The sequence below is a fragment of the Euprymna scolopes genome, chromosome 45 (assembly GCF_053919585.1).
Source record: "Euprymna scolopes isolate OS-2025 chromosome 45, ASM5391958v1, whole genome shotgun sequence".
In the NCBI taxonomy this organism is placed as follows: domain Eukaryota; kingdom Metazoa; phylum Mollusca; class Cephalopoda; order Sepiida; family Sepiolidae; genus Euprymna; species Euprymna scolopes.
Genome location: NC_136526.1, coordinates 26,816,101 through 26,842,938, shown reverse-complemented (window position 1 = coordinate 26,842,938; position 26,838 = coordinate 26,816,101). Strand labels below are relative to the sequence as shown.

General features: G+C 41.3%; 1 protein-coding gene across 3 annotated transcripts in view; it reads left to right on the top strand.

The window, feature by feature from the left end:
• LOC145269299 (uncharacterized) overlaps positions 1-26,838 on the top strand; it is a 667,893-nt gene that overhangs the window by 161,735 nt on the left and 479,320 nt on the right. For all 3 annotated transcript variants that reach the window (XM_080124992.1, XM_080124993.1, XM_080124994.1), the window contains exon 2: positions 17,534-18,735. Coding sequence is in view for 2 of the 3 variants with exons in the window: in XM_080124993.1 (XP_079981119.1) it covers positions 17,644-18,003 (360 nt within the window). In the remaining variant the exon portion in view is untranslated. The remainder of the gene's footprint in view (positions 1-17,533; positions 18,736-26,838) is intronic.

Below are 26,838 nucleotides of genomic sequence, written 5' to 3'. Positions count from 1 at the left end.
AAAAAACAATCCGAAAAAACGCTAAATTCAAGCCAATATAAGAAATATCCATCCCAAACAAAATAAAAACAAAAAGAAAAAACGCAAAGTTCAAGCCAAAATAAAAAATATCCATTCCCCACCCTCCAAAAAATATCCAAAAAAGCTAAAACTTCAAGAAAAAAATAAAAATATCATTTCCAAACAAACAACAAAAAAAAAAAACAATCCAAAAAAACGCAAAGTTCAAGCCAAAATAACAAATATCCATCCTAAACAAAAAAAAAAAACAATCCGAAAAAAAACAAAAAACAAAAAAAAAACAATCCGAAAAAAAAAAAAAAAAAAAAAAAAACGCAAAGTTCAAGCAAAAATAAAAATATCAATTCCAAACAAAAAAATACAATCTAAAATAAAAGCAAAGTCCACGCCAAATAAAAAAAATATCTACCTCCCCCCCCCCCCAAAAAAAAAAACAATCCGAAAAAGTGCAAAGTTCAAGCAAAACAAAAAGTATCAATCCCCCAAACAAAAAAATCCGAAAAAAAAAAAAAAAAATGCAAAGTTCAAGCCAAAATAAAAATATCAATTCCAAACAAAAAACAATCCAAAAAAGCGCGAAGTTCAAGCCAAAAAAAAAAAACTCATCCCAAACAAAAAAAAAACCCAAAAAACACAAGGTTCAAGCCAAAATAAAAATATCCCCCTCCCAAAAAAAAACAATTGGAAAAGCGCAAAGCTCAAGCCAAAATCAATCCCCCCCCCACCAAAAAAAGTCCGGAAAAGCGCAAACTTTAAGCCAAAATAACAAATATCCATCCGAAAAAAAAAAAAGAAAACAATCCGAAACTTCAAGCCAAAAAAAAAAAAAAAAAAACGAAAAAGCGCAATGTCCAAGCCAAAATAAACTATCCATACCTCCCCAAAAAAAAACAATCGGAAAAAGCGCAAAGTCCAAACCAAATTAAAAATTATCCCTTCCCCCCCCCCCGCCCCCCCGCCCCCCCCCAAAAAAAACAATCCGAAAAAGTGCAAACTTAAAGTCAAAATAAAAGTTATTCATCCCAAAAAACAGCAAAAATACACTCCGAAAAAGTACAAAGTTCAAGCCAAAATAAAAATATCCATCCCAATCAAAAAGAAACAATCCAAAAAAGCGCAAAGTTCAAGCCAAAATACCCCCCCCCAAAAAAAAAAGAAATCCGAAAAGCGCAAAGTTCAAGACAATATGAAGAATATCCCCCCTCCCCAAAAAAAAGTTCAACCCAGAATAAAATAAGAATAAACAATAACGATCCGAAAAAGAACCCAAAATAGAATAAAAATAAAAAATATCCATCCCCCCCCCCCGAAAAAAAAACAATCTGAAAAAGTGAAAAGTTCAAACTAAAATAACAAATATCCATCCTCCCTCAAAAAACAATCCAAAAAAAAGTAAAGTTCAAGCAAAAAAAAATATATCAATTCCAAACAAAAACAAAAACAATCCAAAAAAGCGCAAAGTTCACGGAAACTGCAACATGGTGGAAAGTTGTTCGGGGGTTAATACCATGCAAACGGTAAATTTGCCCCAAGTTTGACTATCAGATTCGTTGTCAGCGACCTCAATTACCTTTTTAAAAAAACAAATTAGAGTGGTCGGTGTTCTGTAGTAGCGGATCTGGATATTTACCATAAAAATATCAATTGCAAACAAAAAAAAAAACAATCCAAAAAAGCGCAAAGTTCAAGCCAAAATAAAAAATATCTACAAAAACAAAACGAAAAGGTGCAATGTTCAAGCAAATCCAAAAAAAAAAAAAAAAAAAAAAACAATTGGAAGGTCAAAATAAAAAATATACATAAAAAAACTATCCAAAAAACGCAATGTTCAAGAAAAAAGAAACAATATCCCAAACAAAAAAAAAAAACAATCCAAAAAACGGAAAGCAAAAAACAAATATCCATCCCCCAAAAAGAAAAATCCGAAAAAAAAACGCTAAATTAAAGCAAAAATAAGATATCCATCCCCCCTCCAAAACAAAAAACAATAAAAAAAACGGTAAATTCAAGCCAAAATAAGAAGTATCATTCCCAAACAAAATAAAAACAATCAGAAAAAGCGCAAAGTTCAACCCAAAATAAAAAATATCCATCAAAAAAGACAACAAAAAAAACGAAAAAGCGCAATGTTCAAGCCAAAATAAACAATATCCATAAACCCCCCCCAAAAAAAAACAATCGGAAATAGCGCAAAGTCCAAGCCAAATTAAAAATTATCCGCCCCCACCCCCACCCCCACAAAAATAAATCTGAAAAAGTGCAAACTTAAAGCCAAAATAAGAAATCCCACAAAACAGCAAAAAAAACACTCTGAAAAAGCGCAAAATTCAAGCCAAAATCAAAAATATCTATTGCCCCAGAAAAAAATCTATCCGAAAAAGCGCAAAGTTTAAGCCAAAATAAAAAATATCCATTCCCCCCCAAAAAAACAACCGTAAAAAGCGTTAAGTTCAAGTCAAAATAAAAAATATCCATTCCCCCCCAAAAAAACAACCGTGAAAAGCGTTAAGTTCAAGCCAAAATAAAAAATATCCATTCCCCCAAAAAAAACAACCGTAAAAAGCGTTAAGTTCAAGCCAAAATAAAAAATATCCATTCCCCCAAAAAAAACAACCGTAAAAAGCGCAAAGTTCGAGCCAAAATAAAAAATATCCATTCCCCAAAGAAAAACAACCGTAAAAAGCGCAAAGTTCAAGCCAAAATAAAAAATATCCTTCCCCACCTCACCCACCCCCCAAAAAATCCGAAAAGCGCAAAGTTCAAGACAATGTGAAAAATATCCATTCACCCCCCCCCCCAAAAAAAAAAAAACGCAAAGTTCAAGCCAAAATAAAAAATATCCATTCCCCCCCAAAAAAACAACCGTAAAAAGCGTTAAGTTCAAGCCAAAATAAAAAATATCCACTCCCCCTCAAAAAAACAACCGTAAAAAGCGTTAAGTTCAAGCCAAAATAAAAAATATCCATTCCCCAAAGAAAAACAACCGTAAAAAGCGCAAAGTTCAAGCCAAAATAAAAAATATCCTTCCCCACCTCACCCACCCCCCAAAAAATCCGAAAAGTGCAAAGTTCAAGACAATATGAAAAATATCCATTCCCCCCCCCCCAAAAAAAGCGCAAAGTTTAAGCCAAAATAAAAAATGTCGAACCCACCAAAAAAACAATCTTAAAAGACGCAAAGTTCGAACAAAATAAAAAAATATCTATCAAAAAAAAAATAATAATAATCCGAAAAAATGCAAAGTTCAAGTGAAAATAAAAAATATCCATCCCAAATAAAAAAAACAAGCAAAAATAACGCAAAGTTCAAGCAAAATTAAAAATTATCCCCCCCCCAAAAAAAAAAACGAAAAAGCGCAAAGTTCAACCCAAAATAAAAAATATCGTCAACTCCCAAAAAAAAAAAAACAATCCGAAAAAGCGCAAAATAAAAAATATACATCCCAAAAAAAAAAAAAAAACAATCCGCAAAATTCGAGCCAAAATAAAAAAATATCCATCAAAAAAGAAAAAAAAACAGAAAAACGCAAAGTTCAAGCCAAAATGAAGAATATCCATCCCCCAAAAAAATAAAAATATCCATCCCAAACAAAAAAACAATCCGAAAAAAAAACGCAAAGTTCAAGTGAAATAAAAAAAATTATCCATTCCCCCGTCCAAAAAGAAAACGAAAAAGTGCAAAGTTCAAGTCAAAATAAAAAAATATCCAGCCCACCCCCAAAAAACAATCCGAAAAGCGCAAAGTTCAAGCTAAAATGAACAATATCCATCGCCCCCTCCCCCCACCGAAAAAAAAAACAATCCGAAAAAGTGCAATGTTCAAGCCAAAATAAAAATATTCAACTGAAACAAAAAAAAAAAAACAATCTGAAAAAACGCAAAGTTCAAGCCAAACTAAAAAAATATCCATCTCCACCCCCCAAAAAAATCCCCAAAAGTACAAATTTTTAACCAAAATAAAAATTATCCCCCGTCCCCCAAAAAAGCGCAAAGTTAAGCCAAAATGAAAAATATCTATCCCCCCCCCCAAACAACAAAAAACAATCTGACAAAACGCAAAGTTCAAGCCAAAATAAAAAATATCCATCCCAAAAAAAAAAAAAAACAATCTAAGAAAACGCAAAGTTCAAGCCAAAATAAAAAATATCCATCCCAAACAACAAAAAATAATCTGACAAAACGCAAAGTTCAAAATAGGGCTATTTAAAAAACATAATGAGACTCACTAGTTGAATTCGCATCGGCTCCGATGTTGTACGCAGTTCGATTGAGGGAGCAACCTTGGCCTTCGGGACAAGATCAAAGTGTAGTATCTGTTCTCTCAGTTACAGGCCGAAAGGCCGCTTGCCCGCGCGCCCTCCGGGGCCCGGGTGACATGATCAAAGTGTAGTATCTGTTCCGGCAGATACTGCAAGCTATGACTAGCTATGACTAGCAAAGACCAGATGTGGGGGCAACCCCACATGCCTGACCTTTAACCAGCTCCCATTTCCCACCTCTCGGGAGCTGGTCCCCTTTTTCCCTTCCCCCTCCCTTCACTCCTCACATTAAAAATTGGCCTTGTGCCTAATTTGCTCGGTGGGGGAGCAAATAAATACCATCTGTTCTCTCAGTTACTAAACTTGACCCACCACCGGGCTTTCGGGCTAGGTTAAGGTGTTTTTTCTTACTAACCTTTGTTAGCAAGGACCGACCCCCTCCTTTGGGGAGTCAGGACCTAGAGGACCGACTCCACATTTGTGGGAGCTTGGACTCGGAAACCGATCCCCTCTTTTGGGAGACTGGAATCTCGGGACCAACACCACTATCGCTGGTAGTTGAGACCTTCTTTTTTCATTTGTTGTTTTTGCATGTTGTTTTTTCTTCGTTTCGGTCTAACTGGGACTGGGATGGTCTAATTTCTCAACACTTAATTGCCTGAGCAGCACTCTGACCTGCCAGGCCCAAACTTTGTCTATCTTCGCTGCTCTCCCAGTGGATCGAGCAGACAGGGTTCTCTTTCTCGCTTCCGTTGGGGTAAGTTAGTGGGTAGGGTGACGTGGGGTAGGGCGGGTGCTTCGTTTCTGCTCCCCTCTGTGGGCAGGGATGCCTATCCCCTCTCTCTCTTAATTGCGACGCGGCACTCTGACCCGCTAGCACCCACTGCGTCTTTCTTCTCTGCTCTCCCCCCTTGCGGGGGGATCTGAGCTGCTAACCCGACATCCCCGTGAGGGGAAGTCAAAAACTCTAATTTCTTCAAAGTCCCCTCCTCCCCCTCCATTCCCCTGGGTTTTCTTTTCCCCCACTACACTTTGGTCCGCGCCAGCGGTCAGTGCAACCGCCACGATGCCAGGCAGGAGGGGTACGTCACCCCAAATGCGCAGCATCTCAACTGCGAACGACTCCCTATGTGAGGGAGCTGATGCATCTCCCGGCGAGACGGCGCCAGGAAACAAGGTAGGGCCCCGGCGCGCGGCGACCTTGGAAGAAAGCGGGAGGGTAGGGCCGCAGCCCGCGGCGACCCCCCAAAAAGCACCTGCAACCGCTCCCCAAGAGGGCAACCCAGCGGAAAAAGCTGCCGTTAACTCACTAGCTGGGGAAAGTGCAGAACCCAGCCAACCAGCTGCACCCCAGGACGGCAGAACCAAGGGAGGAAGACCGGGGAACCCATCCCCCGCTCCCCCAAAGGGCGACTCCCCAACAGAAAAGGAGGAAAACAGCACCGCGGACCAAACCGAGGCGCTGGACGAAGATGTAATAGCCTCCATCTGCTCACTATTCGGCGGGGAAGACAGTGATTGGCCCCCCAACACTCCCCAAGAGGACCAAATACGGAAAAGGGGTGACTCTCCGGCCAGTGGTAACAAAAGCAAGCTGGAAGGAGAGACACCCTTGACAGTACCCACCAAGGCTCCAGCTGGGAACACGGCACCAGAAGGGGAGACACCTCCATCCCCCAAGGGGACAGCCACCCAGCAAAGGAAGAAAATAAGAAAGGGGAGCGGCCCGGAGAGCAAACCAAGCCAGGACGAAACAACACCAAAGACACAATGGCCTACTTTGCCTGGTAACGGCCCAGTTCCAAAACCAAAAATGCCCATAACAAGAGAGAGCCCCACAACACCAGCTACGCCCCCCAACCCGAGTCCAGCTGACACCCACCAGGATGGAGGACCGGCATGGGGCCCCAAAGAGCAGCAAGGGAAGTTGACGCCCGAAGACTACAGAGCACTCTTCGACTCCACTTACAAGGAGTATACCCAGGGGAACAACATCCAACCCCTCCCGGGTCAAGTGGAAGTTCTGGAGAAAAGAGTGCTCTCGCTGATAACTTCAGACACCAAGACAAGGGGTCTGACGGGCGTCAACAAGGACACCATGATGAACGTGTTGCTGGAGCAGAACATTCCCGCCAACTACATCTGTAGAAGGAGTTACGCACAGTGGGATGTTCTGCTCCCCACCTCCGAAGACGCAGTCAGGCTGTCCAGGACCTGCCATCAGAGCAGGAACATAAAGCTCCAACCCATCTATATGAACAAGAGGAGAGCAAATGTTTCTGCTCTAAACGTCCCCTGCTATATGGAGGCCAAACAACTGGGGGCTATCCTAAGCCAGTATGGAGACGTAGAGGAAGTCACCCCGGTCCGCGGATTAAGAAACATCATGACCGGGGACTACAAAGTACAGATGGTCCTGGACAAGGCTGGATTCTACGCCATCCCAGCCACACTCAAGTTCGGAGAGTGGACACTCTCCCTTATAGTGGAAGGGAGGAGGCCTCATTGCTGGCTGTGCACACAACAAGGGCATATGGCGAAGGACTGTCCAAAGAGGAATGGAGGGAAGAAGCCCACAAAAGCGGCGGGAACAAGCGTGACAACAAATCAAGCCGCTGCTCCCGCGCCGGCCGCAAATCCTCCAGAGGCACCGACAGGCTGGGTGACGGTCGTAAAGAAAGGCAAGATCAACAAACAGCCATCCTTGCAGACAGTCACCCAAGACCAAGAACAACCGAAGAGCGAGACGGAGAAAATGGACACACAGACACCCTCCTCCTCAAACAAGAGGAAACTACCAGAATCTGAGGAGGAGGCCGCGTCAGAGGCAGAGGAAGAGACAACAACAGTCTCTATGGCCCTGAGCGCAACAGAGATCAGGAGGGCCAGGAGGAGGAAAAGCCGCAAGACACGCGCAAACCCTCCTACCCCCACTGAGACTGAGAAGGACTCCCTCGCAACAACAACACAGGATGAGCCCCCTGTGATCCCAACACCCCAGCAACCCGAACAACCTTCCCCCTCTCCTATAAAGGCCCCAAGAAACTCTTCCCGCCCCTCATCCCGTGACAGGAGCCAAAAAGAAGAAAACGAGCAGGCTACCCCCTCCCCAAGCGCTCAGCCTCCCCATCAACCAAAAGAGATCCCCTTCCCCACTCCCAAAGTCCGCACTGAACGGACCAAAAAGCTCCCCTTCCTGCCAGGAAGCAGGATTTGTGAAACAGACCCTCTCCAACCGGCTCCGGACCTTAAAGGACAACAGAAGGTCCGGTACAATAAACTTAAAAATTTTGAAAAAGTCGGTGGAGACCTAGTAACAGACCCCACTAAATTCAAGGACGCTCCCTTGTTGACCACTTTCGTTAGGGTCAACAAGGACGCTAGGACTGGAGGAATGTGGGCAATGATTAAGGCAGCGAAGAATGCAATCCCAGGCCAGCAGCTGGTGGATAGGGACCATCCTTCACTGACCAACATTTTCTTTAAATGTGAGGGTAGAATCCCCATGTATGTACACCCATCGCTATACAGGGCACTCAAACTAACCTTCCCCCTGGACGTGGGGGGCGTGGCCAAGGATGGATCACCTTCATCGGATTTACTTACCGGCAGCCTTGGCCAGGCCTGCCATGTCCTCACTGCCCAGGATTTCAGACCCGTCTGTGACAGTGCTTGAGGTAAGTGATCATGTCTTTGAACTTGGCTACATTGAATGTGAGGGGCATCAGGTGTCGAAGCAAGGCCTCGCGCGTTGTGAGAGACTTGGTGTCCCTCAAGGTAGATATTGCCGCTATCCAGGAGACCCACTTTGTTTGTGACGGGGATTGTCAGGTGCTGGTAAACGATTACGATGTCTACTCAGCATATGGCAATACCTATAGTCGTGGAATCTCCTTGCTAGTGAGTCGCACCCTGTCAGCGTCGGTGAATGTTGTTCACGCAGGCGAGGACGGGCGGGCGCTTGTTGTTGATGTTGCTGTTAATTGTAGTGTTTTTCGGATTGTTGCTGTTTATGCTCCCAATGCTGCTGTAGAGAGGGCAACCTTTTTTCGACGGTTGGAGGGCTTCTTAGTGGATCCGGAACGGTTAGTTTTAATGGGGGATTGGAATGCAATCCTTGATCCCAAAATAGATAAGGTCGGGGGGACTAGCGGGTCGGCGTGGTGTGACAGCAGTCTGTCTGACCTGATGGCCTCGTGCGATCTCGTCGACAGATTTCGTCTGGATCATCCAGGGCGGGAGATGTGGACGTGGCATCCTGTAGTGCCTTCCCATCCAAGCACTTACTTGGATCGGATGTTAGTTAGAAGAGGCGATGTAGACTTCCTATCTTGCCCCACGTTCCACTTGCTAGGACACTCGGACCATAAACTTGTTATGGCCCGTTTGAGCTTAAGTGCTAGGCCTAAACTGGCCGGATACTGGAAGTTCAACAGCACCTTGTTGGAGCTGGAGGACTACCGGTTGAAGGTCACTGAGCTAATTCAGCGGGCTTTAGTGGGGGCGGTTACAGGGAGTAAGTGGTGGGTTAGTCTCAAGGCCAAAATTAGGCGCTTCTCTGTCCAGTATAGCCAACGCCTCGCGATAGATAAGGCTAAGGCAAAGAAGCGTTTAGAGGATAAGCTGACCCGGGCGGTGGAGGGGGGGGGACCCCCTAGAGTTAGTACTAGCTAAACAAGATCTCAACCGCTTGGCTAGCGAGCGGTATGAAGGTCAAGTAGTTAGGGCTAGGTTAAACAAAGTTTCTAACGAGGCTGTGAATGTTGACGCTGTTGAGCGTAAGGCTGCTTTAAGGCGCGGTTCGGATGGGTACATTCGTAAAGTACATAACCTGGAAGGACACCCTTTAGTATCGACTCGGGAGATCTGCGAGGGGTTTCGGGAGCATCTATCGGTGCGCTTCACCCAACTACCCGGACTCAGGGTTGATGAGTTTGGCAGCTATTTGGCTGACTCGCCCCGCCTCACGGCGGCTCGGGCGGCTAGCTGTGATGGTCTTATTACTGAACATGAGGTCATTACTGCGTTGAAGCAGGTCGGCTATAACAAATCCCCGGGGCTTGATGGTTTACCCTACGAGTTTTACTTGAGGCTGTCGCCCATGTTGGTCCCTATTCTGAAGGATATGTTCAACCATTGGTTTGCCCAGGGTTCCATCCCTGGACAGGTGACCAAGGGTGTGATCACATTGCTGAGGAAAGGTCAACTGCATGGTGGGAGGGAAAACTTTGATGATTTTAGGCCCTTGACTCTGCTAAACACAGAGTTAAAGATTTTGGCAAAGATTCTTGCGAATCGCTTGCAGGTTGTCATCACTGACTTGATCGAACCGGACCAGACTTATGCTGTGAAGGGGAGATCGATTCAAGACAATTTGCACTTGATACGCTCGATCATAGAGGGGACAGAAGACGACGCCGAAGCCGCGCTGATCAGTTTGGATCAGTCCAAGGCATTCGATAGGGTCGACCATCGGTTCCTAGGATCTGTGCTAGAGGCTGCCGGATTTAATCCGGACTTCCGCAAGTGGATCTTTGTTCTGTATGACAGGCCGACGGTAGCGGTGCAGATCAACGGTAAGCTGTCGGAGTCATTCGCTGTCTCTCGGTCGGTGCGACAGGGTTGTCCGCTGTCGCCTCTGTTGTATGTCCTGGCGTTGGAACCCCTCCTTCGCAAGTTAAGGGATGAGGCGGCTACACCAGTCCTGCGCGGAATAGCTCTCCCTGGAGGCACACGAGCCAGGGTTTCCGCGTTCGCCGATGACGTCACCGTGTTCGTGTCTTGCCTCACGGACGTTCAAGCGGTGGTCGAGGCGCTCGCTCGATACGAAGAAGTAACAGGGGCCATCTTCAACCGTAGCAAGTCTGTTGGCCTGCGGTTGGGGGCCTGGACCGGGGTAAACTCGCTTCCAGGTATTTTCAGCTGGACCGATGGACCGGTCCGCATTCTCGGTGTCTGGTTTGGACCGGGACTTCAGCTGGAAAAGAATTGGTCGGAAGTACAGTCTAAGGTCAAATCGTCAGTAAAGACTTGGATTGGAAGGAAATTGTCCTTGAAGGGTCGGGCGGAGGCGTGTGCTACATACGTCTTTCCGCTCATCCTTTACCGTTTGTCTGTACTTCCTCTCCCTGCAGAACGACTAACCCGCTTACAAGGGCGCCTCGATTCACTTTTGTGGAACGAGGGTAAGCATTATGTCTGCAGAGAGGTCTGTGTTCAAAGTCCGAGCGAGGGAGGCCTGGGTCAGCCCAGTCTCTTGTGTCATAGAAACGCCGAGAGATTGGCTTTCCTGGGTCGTTCACTTGAAGGAGACGCTCCTTGGGTCCCTGTGGTTGAGAACTCGTTTCCCAATCTCAAACCCAACCCTTCGGTAGAAGGTCGTCGTAGACCGAAGGGGGAGTCCAAGTTCTTCTCCGAATGCCGAACCGCTCTTAGAGCTTTGCCGGGGACCAATGTCCTCGATCAGCCAAGGAAGAAACTGTATCGGGATTTAGTGGAGGGGACCGCGAAGGATCCACTTTGTAGGCGGATGGGATGGTCGATGGAGGTTGTCCGTTCTCAATGGTGTTGGGCGCCGGGACGGTAGGTTCTGAATAATTCGGAATTCTCCCTGACTTGGCGACTGGTCCGAAATGCGCTGCCCCTCTTCGACGTACTTTTCCGGTATAAAGAACATACCAGTCGCTTCTGTCCGTGCTGTGACGAACGCGAGCCCGAAACAATCGAGCACGCGTTTTTTAGTTGCAGCCGGATACAGCCCCTATTAAAGTACGTCGAGGGGGTAGCAGCTCGCATCGATGCCGAGTGTCTGCTCGATCTCGACGTAGGAACTTTTGTGTACAACATGGAGCCGCCGTTCCCCAGGGAGGAAAGTTTGGTTTTCCTGGCGATCCTAGCAGTAGCGCGCATGACCATTTGGATCGCGCGCCTCAAGTTGGTCTACGAAGGGACATCTGTTCCTGATCGGGATCTGATCGTTTACTTTAAACATTTGCTTAAAGTAAAGATCAGATGCGATTGGAAGGGGTTGCCTAGAGTGGAATTTGACAAGAGGTGGGTGCACAGCACTAGTTTGTGCATCCGTCGAGGAGCCAAGTTTCAATACGTGTTCCCTCCTTAGGCATGGCATGGGCGGTGCTGGGTCCTACGGAACCCATCCCGCCTAGGTTAGCATTATAAGTTCAGTAAAGTAACTCTTGACTGGTGGTACAAATGAGATCCTGTTCCTGATTTTATTTTTTGGTATTAGAGAACCTCTGAGTCTGCCCAACCCCCCTGCTCCTCATCTTTATTTTCTGATGCCCCCGGTCACCCCCCTACTCAGAGGTCACCTTCCTACCCCCTCCATCCGTTGCTTTATTTTCTCCCACCTCCATTAAGGCCACTTCCCCAAACCCCATTAGGGATGCTCTGCTTGTTTTCGGTTCCCCGGAAAACAGTGGGGGATCTAGCCACATAGAATAGTACAGGGGGGTCTTACTAACAACACATTAGTAGTTTTTTCCTTATTTTTGAAATGAACATTTTCATTAGTTTTTTCCCACTCCACGAACATTTTATGCCAATTAATTCAAGAACTCTTTCTAATGAAATCGAACTTTATTTTCTCACACATACACACACACACAAAAAAAAAAAAAAAAAAAAAAAAAATGCACACACAACATACAGAAATGAATATACAAATTGTACATAGTTAAATTTTACATTGAACGCTGGGGTTATTAGTTAGATTAGGATCCACAGAGTGATTGAGGTATTTTGGTAAATGTTGCCAGTCAAGAGTAAGACTTCAAAGTCTCATCTGTTACATAGTCAAAAAGACCCTGTACCCTCCCCCTCCCAATTTCTTGTAGGGCCTTGTGCCTAATTTTGTTGAATTGAATTTTTTGTACGTTTTTTATGTTCAATTTTTTCTTTCTTAATAAAATATATAAACAAGATCAAAGTGTAGTATCTGTTCTTCAGATGCTGCACTTAAGATAATTTGTACCAGTCAATGGAGGGGAAACCCTCTATACTGGGACAATTATTATTTTTGGTAACCAGAGTGCCCCCTTTTTGCCTACTTTTAGGGGAGCTGGTTTTTACCTCACATTAAAAACGGCCTTGTGCCTAATTTGCTCAGTGGGGGAGCAAATAAATACCATCTGTTCTTCAGATGCTGCACTTCAATTTCTTGTTCTCTGTCAGTGGAGGAGAAATCCTTCACGACTGAGACAATTTTTATTTTTGTTCCTTTTCTCCACGTTAAAAAACGACCCTGGTGTCTAACTCTGTCTCGTGGGGAGTCATTGTAAATAGGAACTATTATGTTTACAAGGAAAGAATTTTTGTCTTTTTTTTTTTAATTTTTACATGGTGTTCACCACTTATCAAGGCCCAAGGGCCACTCGGGGATAAGGGTTATTGTGTGTACAGTAATCAATGGGATAGTGTAGTAATAGCATTGGAGAATTGATAAAGTGTCATTACTTAAGGGGGCGGTTCATCAGGAATTTGTTTGTGTTGGACTTGAAGACATCCAAGTTGAAGTCGGGAGGGAAACAGGCAAGCGGAACAGAGTTCCACAGGCGTGCAGTTCTAAGAAAGAAGCTTTGTTCATGGAATATACGTTTTGATTTAGGCACAGGTAAGGAGTGGGGAAAATTATTGATGGTGGTTTCAGCTAGTCGGGTGTTTTTTGAAAAAGATTGGCGAGGGGGGACCAGAGAATAAGCTCAGACGAGCACTTGCCCTGGAAATAACGATAGAACAAATATAGGCTCGCTACGTCTCTTCTGTGGGAAAGAGGTTGCAGGGAAGAGAAAAGGGCATCCCCCACTAAACCACGGTCTATTTTGTACTCTGTCAAGGCAAGATAGGCTGTTTTTAGCAGCTCCTGCCCAGATGTGGCAGCAGTACTCCATCTTTGGACGTACTTGGCTTTTATACAGATAGAGAATTGCATCATTAATGAGATATCTTCTGGAGCGGAGAAGGATCCTACCATTTTCCCAGCGACCTTGGCCACAGACTTGATGTATGTGTTCCATTTAAGATCAGGAGTAAAGGTCAAACCCAGAAGCTTATCAAAACATGGGGCCTCCCCTAGACGAGAGCCATCGATTTCAATTGATGCCAGAAGGGGATCAGAGCGTTTATGATGTAGAGATAGGAGCTTGGTCTTAGATGCATTAAAAGTAACCAGCCACCTCTTCCCCCACTGTACCACGCACTCAAGATCAGAGGAGAGAGAATTAGAGAGAACATCATCATTTACGGCCTTTGATGTGTTGCCATAGATAGTCGTGTCATCAGCATAGATGTCAACGAAAGATTTTAGTATGTGTTTTGGGAGATCATTGATGTAGATCAGGAAGAGAGTTGGGCCCAGTATGGACCCCTGAGGGACTCCAGCATTAATACTGTGGGCCTCTGATTTCTGCCCATCAAACATTATGAGCTCTTATGAGCCTATTGGAGAGAAATGATTTAATGGTCGAGAAAACATTTCCAGTCATACCGTAGCTGGAAATCTTGCGTAGTAGGCCTTTATGCCAAACCTTATCGAAGACCTTTGATATGTCAAGAGCAATTGCCCTAGAAATTAAGCCTTTGTCGAGAGATTCACTAATCCTATGAGATATAACTGTTAGCACATCTGCTGTAGATCTAGCAGAACGGAAACCATATTGCGTATCGCTAAGAAGGTTATTTCTGCTGAGGTGGTTGACTACTTCTCTATTTATTGTGGATTCCAGCAACTTACTCATGACACACAGGAGACTTATTGGTCTGTACTGAGAGGGAGATGACTTATCACCTGAATTCTTAAATACAGGGCATACTGATGAGGTTTTCCAGGGTGTTGGGAAGCACTTCTCCTTAAGGCAACGCTTAAACAGTTTTGTAAGTATGAGGGCAAGTTCTGGTTGTAATTCTTTTAACACTATAATTAGAATACCGTCAGAACCAGTTGCTTTACTAGAGTCAAGGTTCTTGATTAGCTTAGCGACCTCACGCACAGATATTTGTATGTTGCATAGTGTGTTGTCTGTTATAGGAGGAAATACGGGGAGTTGATGGCCTTCGTCGCACAGGGTAGAATTTGCCGCAAAGTTTTTGGCAAATAGTTTGGCCTTGTCTCATGCTGTCGAGATTACCTCTGGTCCATTTATAATGGTTGGGATAGAACGCACGTTTCTGTTCAGGATCCTATTTGCTATTTGCCAGAACTGGTGGGAACCAAGCCGCTGCTCAGCTACTTTAGATTTAACGGATTGAGCATATAGTTCTCTTGCATTTTTATTGCTCTTTTGCAGTGGTTGCTGGCGGTCCTGAAAGCAGCTTTAGTTTCAGTGCATCTATTACGTTGGTAGCTATGGAAAAAGTGATTTCTGTGTGCGATGGCAGCAGCACATTCAGGGGAGAACCATGGCTGGCTGTTAGGTTTTTGTTGGAATTTTTTGGATGGTATGAATTGGTCTATGCCTACAAGTAACCATTCGATCAGGTCTAATACTATAGAGGACACATCCTTTTTAAACATGGAATGAAGAGGGAGATCAGATATGAATGTACGGAAGCTATCCCAGTCCGCCGTAGAGTATCGGTATACAGTACGGTGGAGAGGTACATCTGTAGATTTATTATATTTCATTTTTATCTTAACTGATGATCGGAGGATACCAGAGGAGATAGAATGGAACATGAACACAGCTCAGGGGAAGTTGTGAGAAAAAGGTCTAGAAGGCTTGCATACTAACCGGTAGTATCGGGCACACGGGTGGGCTCGCGAACAATCTGAGTGAGGTCATAGGTAATGGCAAAATCATGACAGAACCTCCCCTCATCATCAGTCTTATTTGAGTGGGTCAGCCATTCCACATTATGGACATTGAAGTCACCACAAATGTGAATGTTAGCCGAAGGATGAGCAGACAGGATGTGGTCAATTTTCTCTGATATACTCTTAAAGACAGTAACTTCGCTGTTGTGGGGGCGATAGAGGGCAAATATAAATGCGGTGGTGTAAGCAAGTGCAACCCGGAAGCACATATAAGGTAGATTAGGGTCTTCTCTGGAGATATCCCTGCCACACAGGAAGCCATCTTTAATGTAGCACATATTCCATGCCCGTGGCGATCTTGGGGGTCAGATTTAGATGTTAAGTTAGAGTATCCTTTAATTATGAACTCATCTAGAGAGGTGGTCGTCCCTATTCCAGTTTCACTTAGAAAGAATATGTCAGGTTTCGTCTCCTATAATTGGGTTTCAACCTCTGGAAGGTTAGAACGTAGACCCCTGATGTTGGAGAAGGAAACATGGTAGTAGGGGTCTACGTTGGAGGATGGGGTTCTAGGTTTATTCGTATTTTCTTTGAGATATTTCATGTTGAGGATTTTGGGATTTGTAGAACAGGTCAGTATACTTGGTTAGAGCAGAACAGAGAGGGAAAGTAAGAGGAAAGACGGGAATTTTTTTTTTTTTTTTTTGTAGCACATGATAAGGTAAAGCCATAACATGATAAGGTAAAGCCATAACATGATAAGGTAAAGCCATAACATGATAAGGTAAAGCCATAACAATTATCCACTAGTATGGCATTGAGAGGCCCCACCAGAAACTACTGCACGGTCCAGAATCCATTCACCAAATGGCAATACAGCAGCCCCAGTACTTTGCACCTGCTGATAGGACAGCCTCCTTAGTGGTTAATCCAAGGTTCGGGTCCCTGACTATGAGGCGGTTAACGTCAGCCCAGATGAAAACGTTTACCTCCAGCACCCTTACTAGTGACATGGCCGCAAGGATAGACATAGAGACAGAAAATTTCCGACATCTCACGAAGTACTACCGACCTGGGAAGCAGCTTTTTCTTCACCCTTTGTCAGAAACATCATGTGTGTGGCCTAGTTTTTATTTATTTATTTATTTTGGCTTGTACTTTGCGCTTTTTCGGATTATTTTTTTTTTTATTTATTTATTTTTATTTTTTTTTTTTTTTTGGAATGGATATTTTTTATTTGGGCTTGAACTTTGAGGTTTGCGGATTATTTTGTTATTATATGATTTTTTATGCTTTTTTTGGATGGATAATTTTTTGGGTCCGGAGATTATAGTTATAGTTAATTATTAACACTCGCTGTCATTAAACAAAAATAATGGTAACATAAGTGCATAAGCACCAAATTCCTTTTTTTTTTTTTTGTTTAATTTTCTATTTTTGAGTGATTACCGAAACTCCCAAACTGCGATTCTCTCATGTCGGCCATTTTTTCTCTAAAGTAACACTCGACAGTACTTGTTTTTTTTTTTCTTTTTAACACTTGAAAATAAGTTGAACCACTAAAAACCTACAAAGCAAGGTAGAAAATAAACACCGAGGAAAATCCATTTTATCTTTTTTAAAACAACAGTAAACAAGTAAAAATATTTTTTTTTTAATATTATGGAGTGTATTCTCTTTTAAAGACTATATCTTTTTCAAGAACGGTCATAAAATGTGTTTTCAATCGATAGTTATTCAATAAGGACCAGTTTTCCTACCTAAAAAATAAACGAGTTTTCTATGGACGAGTCTTCCTAAATTAATATATATATATATATATATATATATATATATATATATATATATATATATATATAATGGGTCTAAACATTTGAGATTTATACATAATACATATTCAGACATGCGGCAAGCATTTTAATCAGTTTTGAGGCGAAAAGTTGGCTTTCAAACAGTCAAAGTTGAAAGAGTTGACCTTTGCAGATTCTACCAAATTCCTCCGCCAATTTTGGGTCTAAAAACTTGAAATTTTAGATGTAGGTAACTTGGCCATGGGTAAAACTTTGTATTTTGATTTGAGACCAAAATAATAAATGTTAAGGGGTTAAAATTGGGGTCAAAGTTTTTTTAAAAATTGACCTCTGCAGTCTCTACAAAATTACTCAGACAAATTTTGGTCTAAACATTTGAAATCTTATATAAAGTGTATTCACATATAGGCAAGTTATGAACAGTACATAGGGCCCAAGCAAAGCTGGGCTGAACTGCTAGTATATATATATATATATATATATATATATATATATATATATATATATATATACCAACTTGATTTTTCTCTGTTCTGGTTGTGTCTAAACTTAAGTAGCTTCTAAAACTTTAAATATTTAATACATTGTAATTTGATGAGAACTTTAAAGAGATAAATGACTTAAGAAATAAACATTGTGTAATTCTAACCGTTCTGTCTTTAACTCTTTCAGGTCAGACACGAGACAAATGACGTATATCACCCCATTGTCAGATAAACTATTCCTAAGCAGCGGAGCTTGTGCAGATCTTGGTTTGATTGCTCCTGATTTCCCTACTACACATGACATACAGTCGAAATGCTGTCACCATAGATGAGACAGAGAGGGCAACTTGCGGATGCCCATTGCGTTGTTCTCCACCACCAACAGCACTCCCATACACAGCAACTAAGGAAAACCATGTGAAGCTTCAACAGTGCCTTCTTGATTTCTATGGTGCCAGCATATTCAACACATGTGAACATCAAACATTACCTATGATAGACTGCCCATCGCTAAAGCTCATATATGCCGGGCCTGTAGCTCATCATATGCTTGTACCAGTTCCCATACATTGGTGGGAAGAAGGCAAAAAAGGACTCGACAGAGACGCACAGTTGGGAGTCATTGAATTAGTACCAATTGGCGAACCTGTCACCTGATGTGGAAAAACAACCAAGATGCGCAGTCAATCTTCAAGCCCGAAATGCCTATACAACTTGTGCACTGCATCACACATCATCGCCATTCCTCCGAGTGCGATCATCGCCATTCCTCCGAGTGCGATCATCGCCATTCCTTCGAGTGCGATCAGTGCCATTTGGTAAAAAGAAGACTTGATGCATGGAACGGTTACCACAGTGTATCCCTCTGTGAGGAAGATCGCCATTTTACCACATTTATCACTCTCTTGGGGTCAATATCGATACAGGATGGCACCACAAAGCTACATTGTTTCCGATGACAGATATACATGACACTATGATGAGATTGTCACAGACATACCAAACAAGGCGAAGTGCGTTGACAATGCTTTCTTATGAGCCGATGACTTGGCAGAAAGCTTTTTTCACACTGTAAACTGGCTTGACATCTGTAGAAGAAATGGTGTCACACTTAACCCGGACAAATTTATTCTCAGAACAAATGTTGAATTTGCTGGATTCGAGATCAATCAACAAGAATGATGTCTGTCCATGTAGGAAGTATCTACAGGCAATTCTGGATTTCCCGACACCAAAAAACATCACCAACGTTCGTTCATGTTTTGGTCTCACTAACCAAATGTCTTATGCTTTCAGCATGACAGATCACATTTTACTATTCAGGGAACTTCTTAAACCAACCACCCAATTCAAGTGGAATGAGAACCTAGAAGCACTCTTTCAGGAGGGGTAATATAAATTTCACAGTCTATTGAGGCATTCAAATAAGCGTTTTTTATGTTTATTTGATGGATGTTTAGGTCATATTGTGATGCGATTTGCAGTAAAATTCTGATTGTTGTTAAGTTTATGGTCGGTGAAAACATAGAAAAATATTCTATACCGTAAATCTGAGAGTACCCTTTAGCAACAAATCTAGCTTCGTACTGTTCAAAGCCTGGTGCTGTAGTCTTTTTTGTAAATAGCCATCTTGTAGAAATGATATGTTTATTTTTTGGGAGAGGTACTACCAAATATGTATTACTTTCTGTCAAAGCATCTATTTCGTTTTTCATTGCTAATTTCTATTGATCACAATGTTCTGAATTAATTGCTTCGTTAAAGCTTTTTGGCATATTTCCCATGGAATAGCAATAGTCGATTTGATAATCTTTCATATTGTCGACCAGAAAAAAATTGAGCCGTCTTCTATTTCTTTTGGGGTATCTTTCGACTTTAACATCATCATCCTCATATTGATCATGATGATCATGGTGATCATGATGATCATGATGGATACTCTTGTCCACGTCATCTTCATTGTCTTCATTTGTTTTAAAATTTGAGGAAATAGAATTTCATCCTTTTCGGGTAATTCTTTTTTGGCACGCCAGCTCACCAAAAAGTATGCAACGCGCTAAATTTAATTCCGTCATAAAAACAGCTTTCTACAGAAAAAAAAACCCTTATTTCTACATTTTTATCTTGCGAATAAACATAAAATTATATATTAAAAACCGCGTTTATTATTTTTAAAATCGAACAACAGAGTTGAAGTCAATGTTTTTGATTGTAAAACAAAACTAATTTTTTTTGATAAATCTCTGTGTGGCGTACTGATGAATTATTTTTTTAAAGAATAAAATTGAATAAAGTTTATTTTTACAAGAATGTTTAGACGTTTACCTAGCGAAAAGCATAAAAATAAATATGAAAAACCGCGTTTATTATTATTAAAAAATCAAAATTATGCACCGGCTTCTTTTTTTTTCTTTTTTTTTTTTTCTTAAACAAAACTGACTTCATACCTGGTGCATAATTTTGATATTTTTTTTTTTAAATAATAAACGCGGTTTTTCATATATATTTTTATGCTTATTCGCTAGGTAAATGTCAAAACATTCTTGTAAAAATAAACTTTATTCAATTTTATTCTTTATAAAAAAAACTGGCGGGGGTACCTGGCGTTGCCCGGGTGTTTGGAGGTGTGTGTGTAAGGGGGGGGGGGTACAGTAAAAACATAAACAAAGTAATAACCCTGTTTAAATATTTAAAAAAAAAAAAAAACGATGTTAAACTTCCTAAAAAAATCAGAAAAACCGAAACAAAAAAAAAATAGCGAACAAACATAAAACTTCTTTAAAAAGAAATCGGAAAATCAAAAAGCAAAAAAAAAATGAAAAAAATGATGAACGTGTTTGGAAAAACAAAAAACAAAAAAATACAGCGAAAAACAATGGCATAAATAACCCTTCGATTCAGTTAACTCCATGGTGCGTTTCACCCAGTAGAAAGCATAGAACGAAAAGGAACTTCAAAATTCGATTCCAGTTTTTTTAAGCAACTACAAAACAAAATTTTTTAAAAAGCGAAAAAAAATGGCATCACCTAGTAGAAAGCATAGAACGAAAAGGAACATTAAAATTCCATTCCAGATTTTTTAAGCAACTATGAAGTAAAGAACACCCAAACCGGTGTTCCTTCATTAACTGTCCCTTGTGAACGATCCCGGAAACGGTGTAAGTGGTGGCAGGGGAAGGAGGAATTAATTAGAGAGAAAATATTTTACTACTTCCATTGATTTTAACCGATTGTGGCAGTAAACTCTCAGCAGAAAACATATAAGAATCTACGATTATCGAGGAAGTGGAGAGGTAATATGCCTATAACAGATCTCAGATATTGTGCTGCAGTTTGTGCATATTACATTTGCATGAAATTAAGGTCAAAATCATAGGGAAAAAATGAGTTCATTTTATATATATAATAATAATAAATAATTCATCAGTACGTCAAACACAATTTTTTCAAAGTCAGTTTCGTTTAAGAAAAAAAAAGAAGCTAACTTCATACCCGGTACATAATTTTAATTTTTATAAAATAATAAACGCGGTTTTTCATATGTATTTTTATACTTATTCGCTAGGTAAATGTCTAACCATTCTTGTAAAAATAAACTTTATTCAATTTTATTCTTTATTCACACAGATTTATCAAAAAAATAGTTTTGTTTTACAATCGAAAACATTGACTTCAACTTCGTTGTTGAATTTTAAAAATAATAAATGCGGTTTTTAATATATAATTTTATGTTTATTCGCAAGATAAAAATGTAAAAATGGGGGGGGGTCTGTAGAAAGTTGTTTTTATCACGGAATTAAATTTAGCGTGTGGCATACTTTTTGGTGTGCTGGCATGCTGACATGCCAAAAAAGAATTACCGATCCTTTTCATATGACGGGATTTCATCTTTAAAATTAAATGTGCCTAAAATATTATCATTTTTATGGAAGGAAGGACAACAACGCATGAGATGCAGTTAAAGGAGTCATGATGTGAGCTGCAGTTTTTATTCTTCTGAAAAACCCGCCTAAACGGAAGTGGTTCTATATTTAAAACTCTGTTCCTTAGAGAGTTCGCTAAGGGGAGGTAACTGTTCATACTATCACATCCCCCTTCTTTCAATAATTCGATGAAAAGATAAAAAAATGAAAATAGTTATAAACCGATAAGACAAAATCAAAGATAAATAAGAAAAGTCAATCAGTAATTGTTTCATCTCTAATTCTTTTTGGGGGTCTGATAATACGTCCACATCTGGTGGTTGTGTGGTTGTATAAGTCTGTTACCCCATAGGGTATTTGTTTAACAGGTGACTGTTGCCTTTGTGTGTTGTTTGTTTCTATACTGGATGAGCAGTCTCTGGCAGGCTGCTGAGAAACCTCAGTGGAGTGTACCTCTGGACGTAATGTGCTTCCGGTGGAGTCTACTCTAAGGTGCTGACGATTTCGACGCAGAGTTTTTCCGGAAGGGATCTGTACTATATACGACCTCGGTTCTTGGCCCATTTTTGTGACAAGTGCAGCGGACCACTCACCTGCTTCTTTATCTAACACATGTACAGGTTGTCCGATGTGCAGTCAGGGCAGATCTTTTGCATGTTGACCGTGGTATATCTTCTGGTTTTCTTGTCTCTGATACAGTCGCGCCATTATCTTCCCCTTGTTAGTGTTCTGGTTGGTGCATTTGACTGGGATGTTGTCAGCTAGCTTCCTTTGATATAGGAGTTCCCCTTGTGATGGAATAGCATGATCTAGAGGAATTGAACACAGGCATAGTAATACCATGTCCAAGTCACGACCACTTGAAGCAGCTTTTTTGAGTGCAGATTTCACTACCTGGACAGTGCTCTGTTAAGTCATTTGACTGCGGAAACCTGGGTGAAGATGTGTAATGTTCAAAGCCCCATTCTTTGTGAATTGCTTGAAATAAATAGAGCTGAAGTGTGGACCATTCTCACTTATCACTTTCTCTGGAATTCCTTGTTCTCTAAATATTTGCTTTGTATGTTTGATGACTTTATGACTGGAAAACTCCTTTAGCAATCTCACAAATGGGAACTTGGAATAATAGTCCACAATGAGCATAAAGTTGAGACCATCAATGTGAAATGTCAGTGGCCACTATCTGCCATGGGCTCACCGGAATATTGTAGGACACCAAGGGTTCAGCACTCTGCGCTTTTTGGTGCTGCTGACAAATGGTACATTGTTGTACCATGTTGTCTATGCCTTTGTTAATGTTGTCCCCAAAGACATAACTTTTTGCTTGGAGTTTACATTTCTCCATCCCCTGGTGTCCATAATGTATTTTCTGTAATACCTCTTGTTGCATTGATTTGAGTATTATTATTCGGTTTGATTTTAATAATATGCCATTTTCAATGTGTGTCGGGCCAACCTCTTAAAATAATCTCCCTCAATTCATATAGTGTGGTTTCTTGCTTGGTTTAACTGAGCAAGTTTTTTGGGTTGAAAATTGAACAAAATCTACCCTCAGGTCCAAGTCAATAGCTTCTTTAGCTTTTTTGTTTGGTAGCCTTGAGAATCCATCCATCAGTGCCATATCTTTCCCAGGGCAATATACGATTTGGGTACAAATGCTACGGGTTTACCTTCTTGAAGGAGAGTGGCACCAAGTCCTCTACTTGATGCATCGACCCGGATAACAGTTTGCTTTGAAGGGTCAAAGTATGACAGCAGCATATCTTTGCAAATGAGATCCTTGTCTTGCTGAAGGGATCTCTGATGATTTTCTGTCCACTGGTACTCCTTTTTTAGGAGATTTCTTAAAGGTGCTGTGAGATCTGACAGGTGTGGAATGAAAGGTGCCATATATGTGATGATTCCCAGCATCCTCTGCAGGTCAGTGGTGTTCAATGGACTAGGTAACATTTTTATTTCTGTTACCTTGCTGGAATCAGGGTGGATAACATTCTGGTCGTAAATTGCACCAAAAAAGTGAATTTGTTTCTCATTGATAACATGCTTTCCACGGTTGAAACCAAGTCCTTCCTTCTGTGCAATTCTCATTCAGTTATGAAGGATTTTTGTCATGCTCTCCTTGGATTTCTCCAAAGACAATGACATCATCGATCAGCCCTAGAGTTCCAGGACACTTTTCCAGGATCATGTCTGTCTTCTTCATCACCAGACCAAATGGCATCCATTGGAAACAAAATCTTCCAAAAGGGGAGTTGAAAATAGTCAACAGTTGTGAGGCTGCATCAAGTTTGATAGACCAATATCCATTTTTCGCATCCAATTTAGAAAAATATTTGGCACCAGAGAGTTTATGTGCAAGTTCTTCCATTGTTGGGGTCTTGTAATGGCATCTCATGATGGCCTTGTTTAAATCTTTCGGATCTAAACACAGGCGGAGTTTTCCATTGCCTTTACACATGTAGACCAAGCTGTTGAGCCATTCTGTAGGCTCGGTTACTGTTTGTATAAGGCCTTGTTTCACCATATTCTCCAACTCGGTCTGGATTTCTTGGGACATTTCCTCTGTGCATGTATAACAGGGTGGTTGTCTGGTTTCAGGACAATGTGATATTCACCCTCAAAATTGCCGATATTGTCAAAACGGTCTGAGTACATTTTTATCAGATCCTGTGTTGATCTTATTGAGACTAGAGTTTCCTGGATCGCACAGTGTAGAGTTACCAGTTTAAGATCTCGTGTCGAAGGTAGCTCTATGATAGTAGGCTCTTCTGTTGTCACAACAAAGAACTTGAGTGTCTTCCATTTTGCTTCGTGTGAACAAACTATTTTAATGGATCCATGCTGTGTAATGTGAGAACCATTATATGCTGTTAAAACAGTTGGTTCATCTTTTGTTGCACCAGGGGGAGTAGGTGTCCTGCTGCACTTATCAGGTGTGGGAACATTTTCCGGAAAGTATGTAATGGAAGTATGTTGCCTTCGGCACCTGTATCAACCTTAGCTTTCAGAAAATGGGTGCCCGGGAGGTTAGGAAGCTTAATTACAAAGTTTGTGAAAATCTCTGTTCGATTGTTGCTTTGTTCTTGGATAGAGTCAAAAGACATTTGTTCAAACTTGTTAAGCATCCCTTCATTTTCCCTCTGAGAGGCATTAACCGAGTGCATCTGGTTGCTGTGGTTTTGGTGCTTGTACTGGTTCTTTTGTACTTCTGTACGTCCTGGGTTTTTTTTTTTTTTTCTTTCCATGTTGTGCGTGTCGGCACATACCTTACTGCGTTTTCCTTTTTGCTTGTACAAACTTTGGCCCAATGATTTTTTTTTGTCCACAAGCTAAACATATGGTACCCCATGCCAGACATTTTCCGCTCGGGTAGGAGCTTCCTCATCGTTTATAATGCTGGCATCGCACTGCATCTATTTTTTGCTTTTTTCGTTCGTCTTGTTCAGTTAGCTGTCTCATATGGTCTATGGAAGCTTCATGTGTCCTGCCACAGTTTATAGCTTCCTGCAGTGTTAGATCTTCACTCTTTGCTAGAAGTTGTTTTTGAAGTTCTGGGTGCTTCATTCCAAACATGACCTTCTCGATGAGTCGTTCCTCTGTTTCCTGAATATCCCAGAATTTTTGCACTTTATGCCTGCAATTTACATCGAGCTAGAAAGTCATCGAAACTCTCTGACTGCCATTGTTTTTACTGATGCAGATAAAAATGAGCAATGTGTAAATTTAATTGTGGCTGCAATCTTTCTTCGAATTTTTACCAAATTATTTCTGGATTATTTCTGTCAGCCTTCGTTTTCAAATGACCAAGTGTTGTACCTTTTAAGGCCTTCTTTTCCCGACATTAACAAAATGTGGCCAACCTGTTTTTCCAACGGGATATTTTTGACCGAGAAATAAAGGTTACAATGCTGCTTAAATAATCTAAATGTTTAAGTTAGGTCTGCGGATGTTCAACACATAGACGGCTCATTTGTAGCCATTGCTTTAATGTTTAGATCCCGACGATATTAAATCCAATTTTTTTTTTTTTTTTTAATTTCATAGCGTCAGTTATATATATATATTGTAATTTAATTTTTTTTTTTATCTTCTCACAAAGTTTTACATTTGAAAGATGAAAATAAATTTTACTCACACTTTGTAGCATATAACTGTTCGGATTGTTATTGTTTTTTTCTGGTTTCTCTTTCTTTTTTTTTTTTTTAGGTTGCTCATATGTTTTTAACACATTCATCTGTTCAGTAGGGCATCACAAAGATAACCATCGCTGCCACCGTGAAATATTATCATTTTTATGGAAGGAAGGACGCAGTTAAAGAAGTCATGATATGAGCTCCAATTTTTATGCTTCTGAAAAACCCGCCTAAACGGAAGTGATTCTATATTTAAAACTCTGTTCCTTAGAGAGTTCACTAAGTTCTGTTCATACTATCACAGTGTCTGTGAATTTTTACACATCGGATTCTTTTTATTTTATTTTTCTCTGGAAAAAATACTAAATTGGCTGTACTGTTTTTATCGTATCCAAGAAATATACCTCTATCGGTTTTAATATTCAATTTACTCTTTTTATCAATATATGCAAAGTAAGTTGAACCAAATACATGAATTCTGCTAAAATTTGGTTTTCTACCACAGAAAACTTCATATGGGGTTTTAGATAGTGTTTTGTTAAAGCACTTGTTGCATGTATAGGCAGCCGCCATATGTGCGTACGTCCAGAGGTTTTTGGGGAGTTTTGATTCAATAAGTAGAAATCTTGCCATTTCAAAAAGTGTCTGCCATGCTCTTTCCACAGTCCCGTTTTGGTGTGGCGATTTAGGGGCCGATTTTTCATGCTTGGTAAAAGTTCAAAGTTTTTATTAGTGAATTTTGGTTACCTTTAATGCATCTAACACCAAACTCCTATCCTTACATCATCAACGTTCTGATCCCCATCTGGCATCAATTGGGATGGATGGCTCTCGTCTGGGAGAGGCCCCGTGTTTTGACAAGCTTCTGGGTTTGACCTTTACTCCTGATCTGAAATGGAACACGTACATCAAGTCTGTTGCCAAGGTCGCTGGAAAGATCGTGGGATCCTTCTACCGCTCCAGAAGATATCTCACTACTGATGCAATTCTCTATCTATATAAAAGCCAAGTACGTCCAAGGATGGAATACTGCTGCCACATCTGGGCAGGAGCTGCTAAAAACAGCCTATCCTGCCTTGACATAGTACAAAATAGACTTCGTGGCTTAGTGGGGGATGCCCTTTTCTCTACCCTGCAACTTCTCTCCCACAGAAGAGACGTTGCGAGCCTATCCTTGTTTTATCGTTATTTCCATGGCAGGTGCTCGTCTGAACTCCAATCTCTGGTCCCCCCTCGCCAATCTTTCACGAAAAACACCCGTCTAGCTGAATCCACTGTGAAAATTTCCCCCACTCTTTATCTGTGCCTAAATCAAAATGTGGATTCCATGAACAAAGCTTCTTTCTTAGAACTGCACGCCTGTAGAACTCTGTTCCATCTGCCTGCTTCCCACCTGACTACAACTTGGATGTCTTCAAGTCCAACGTTAACAAATT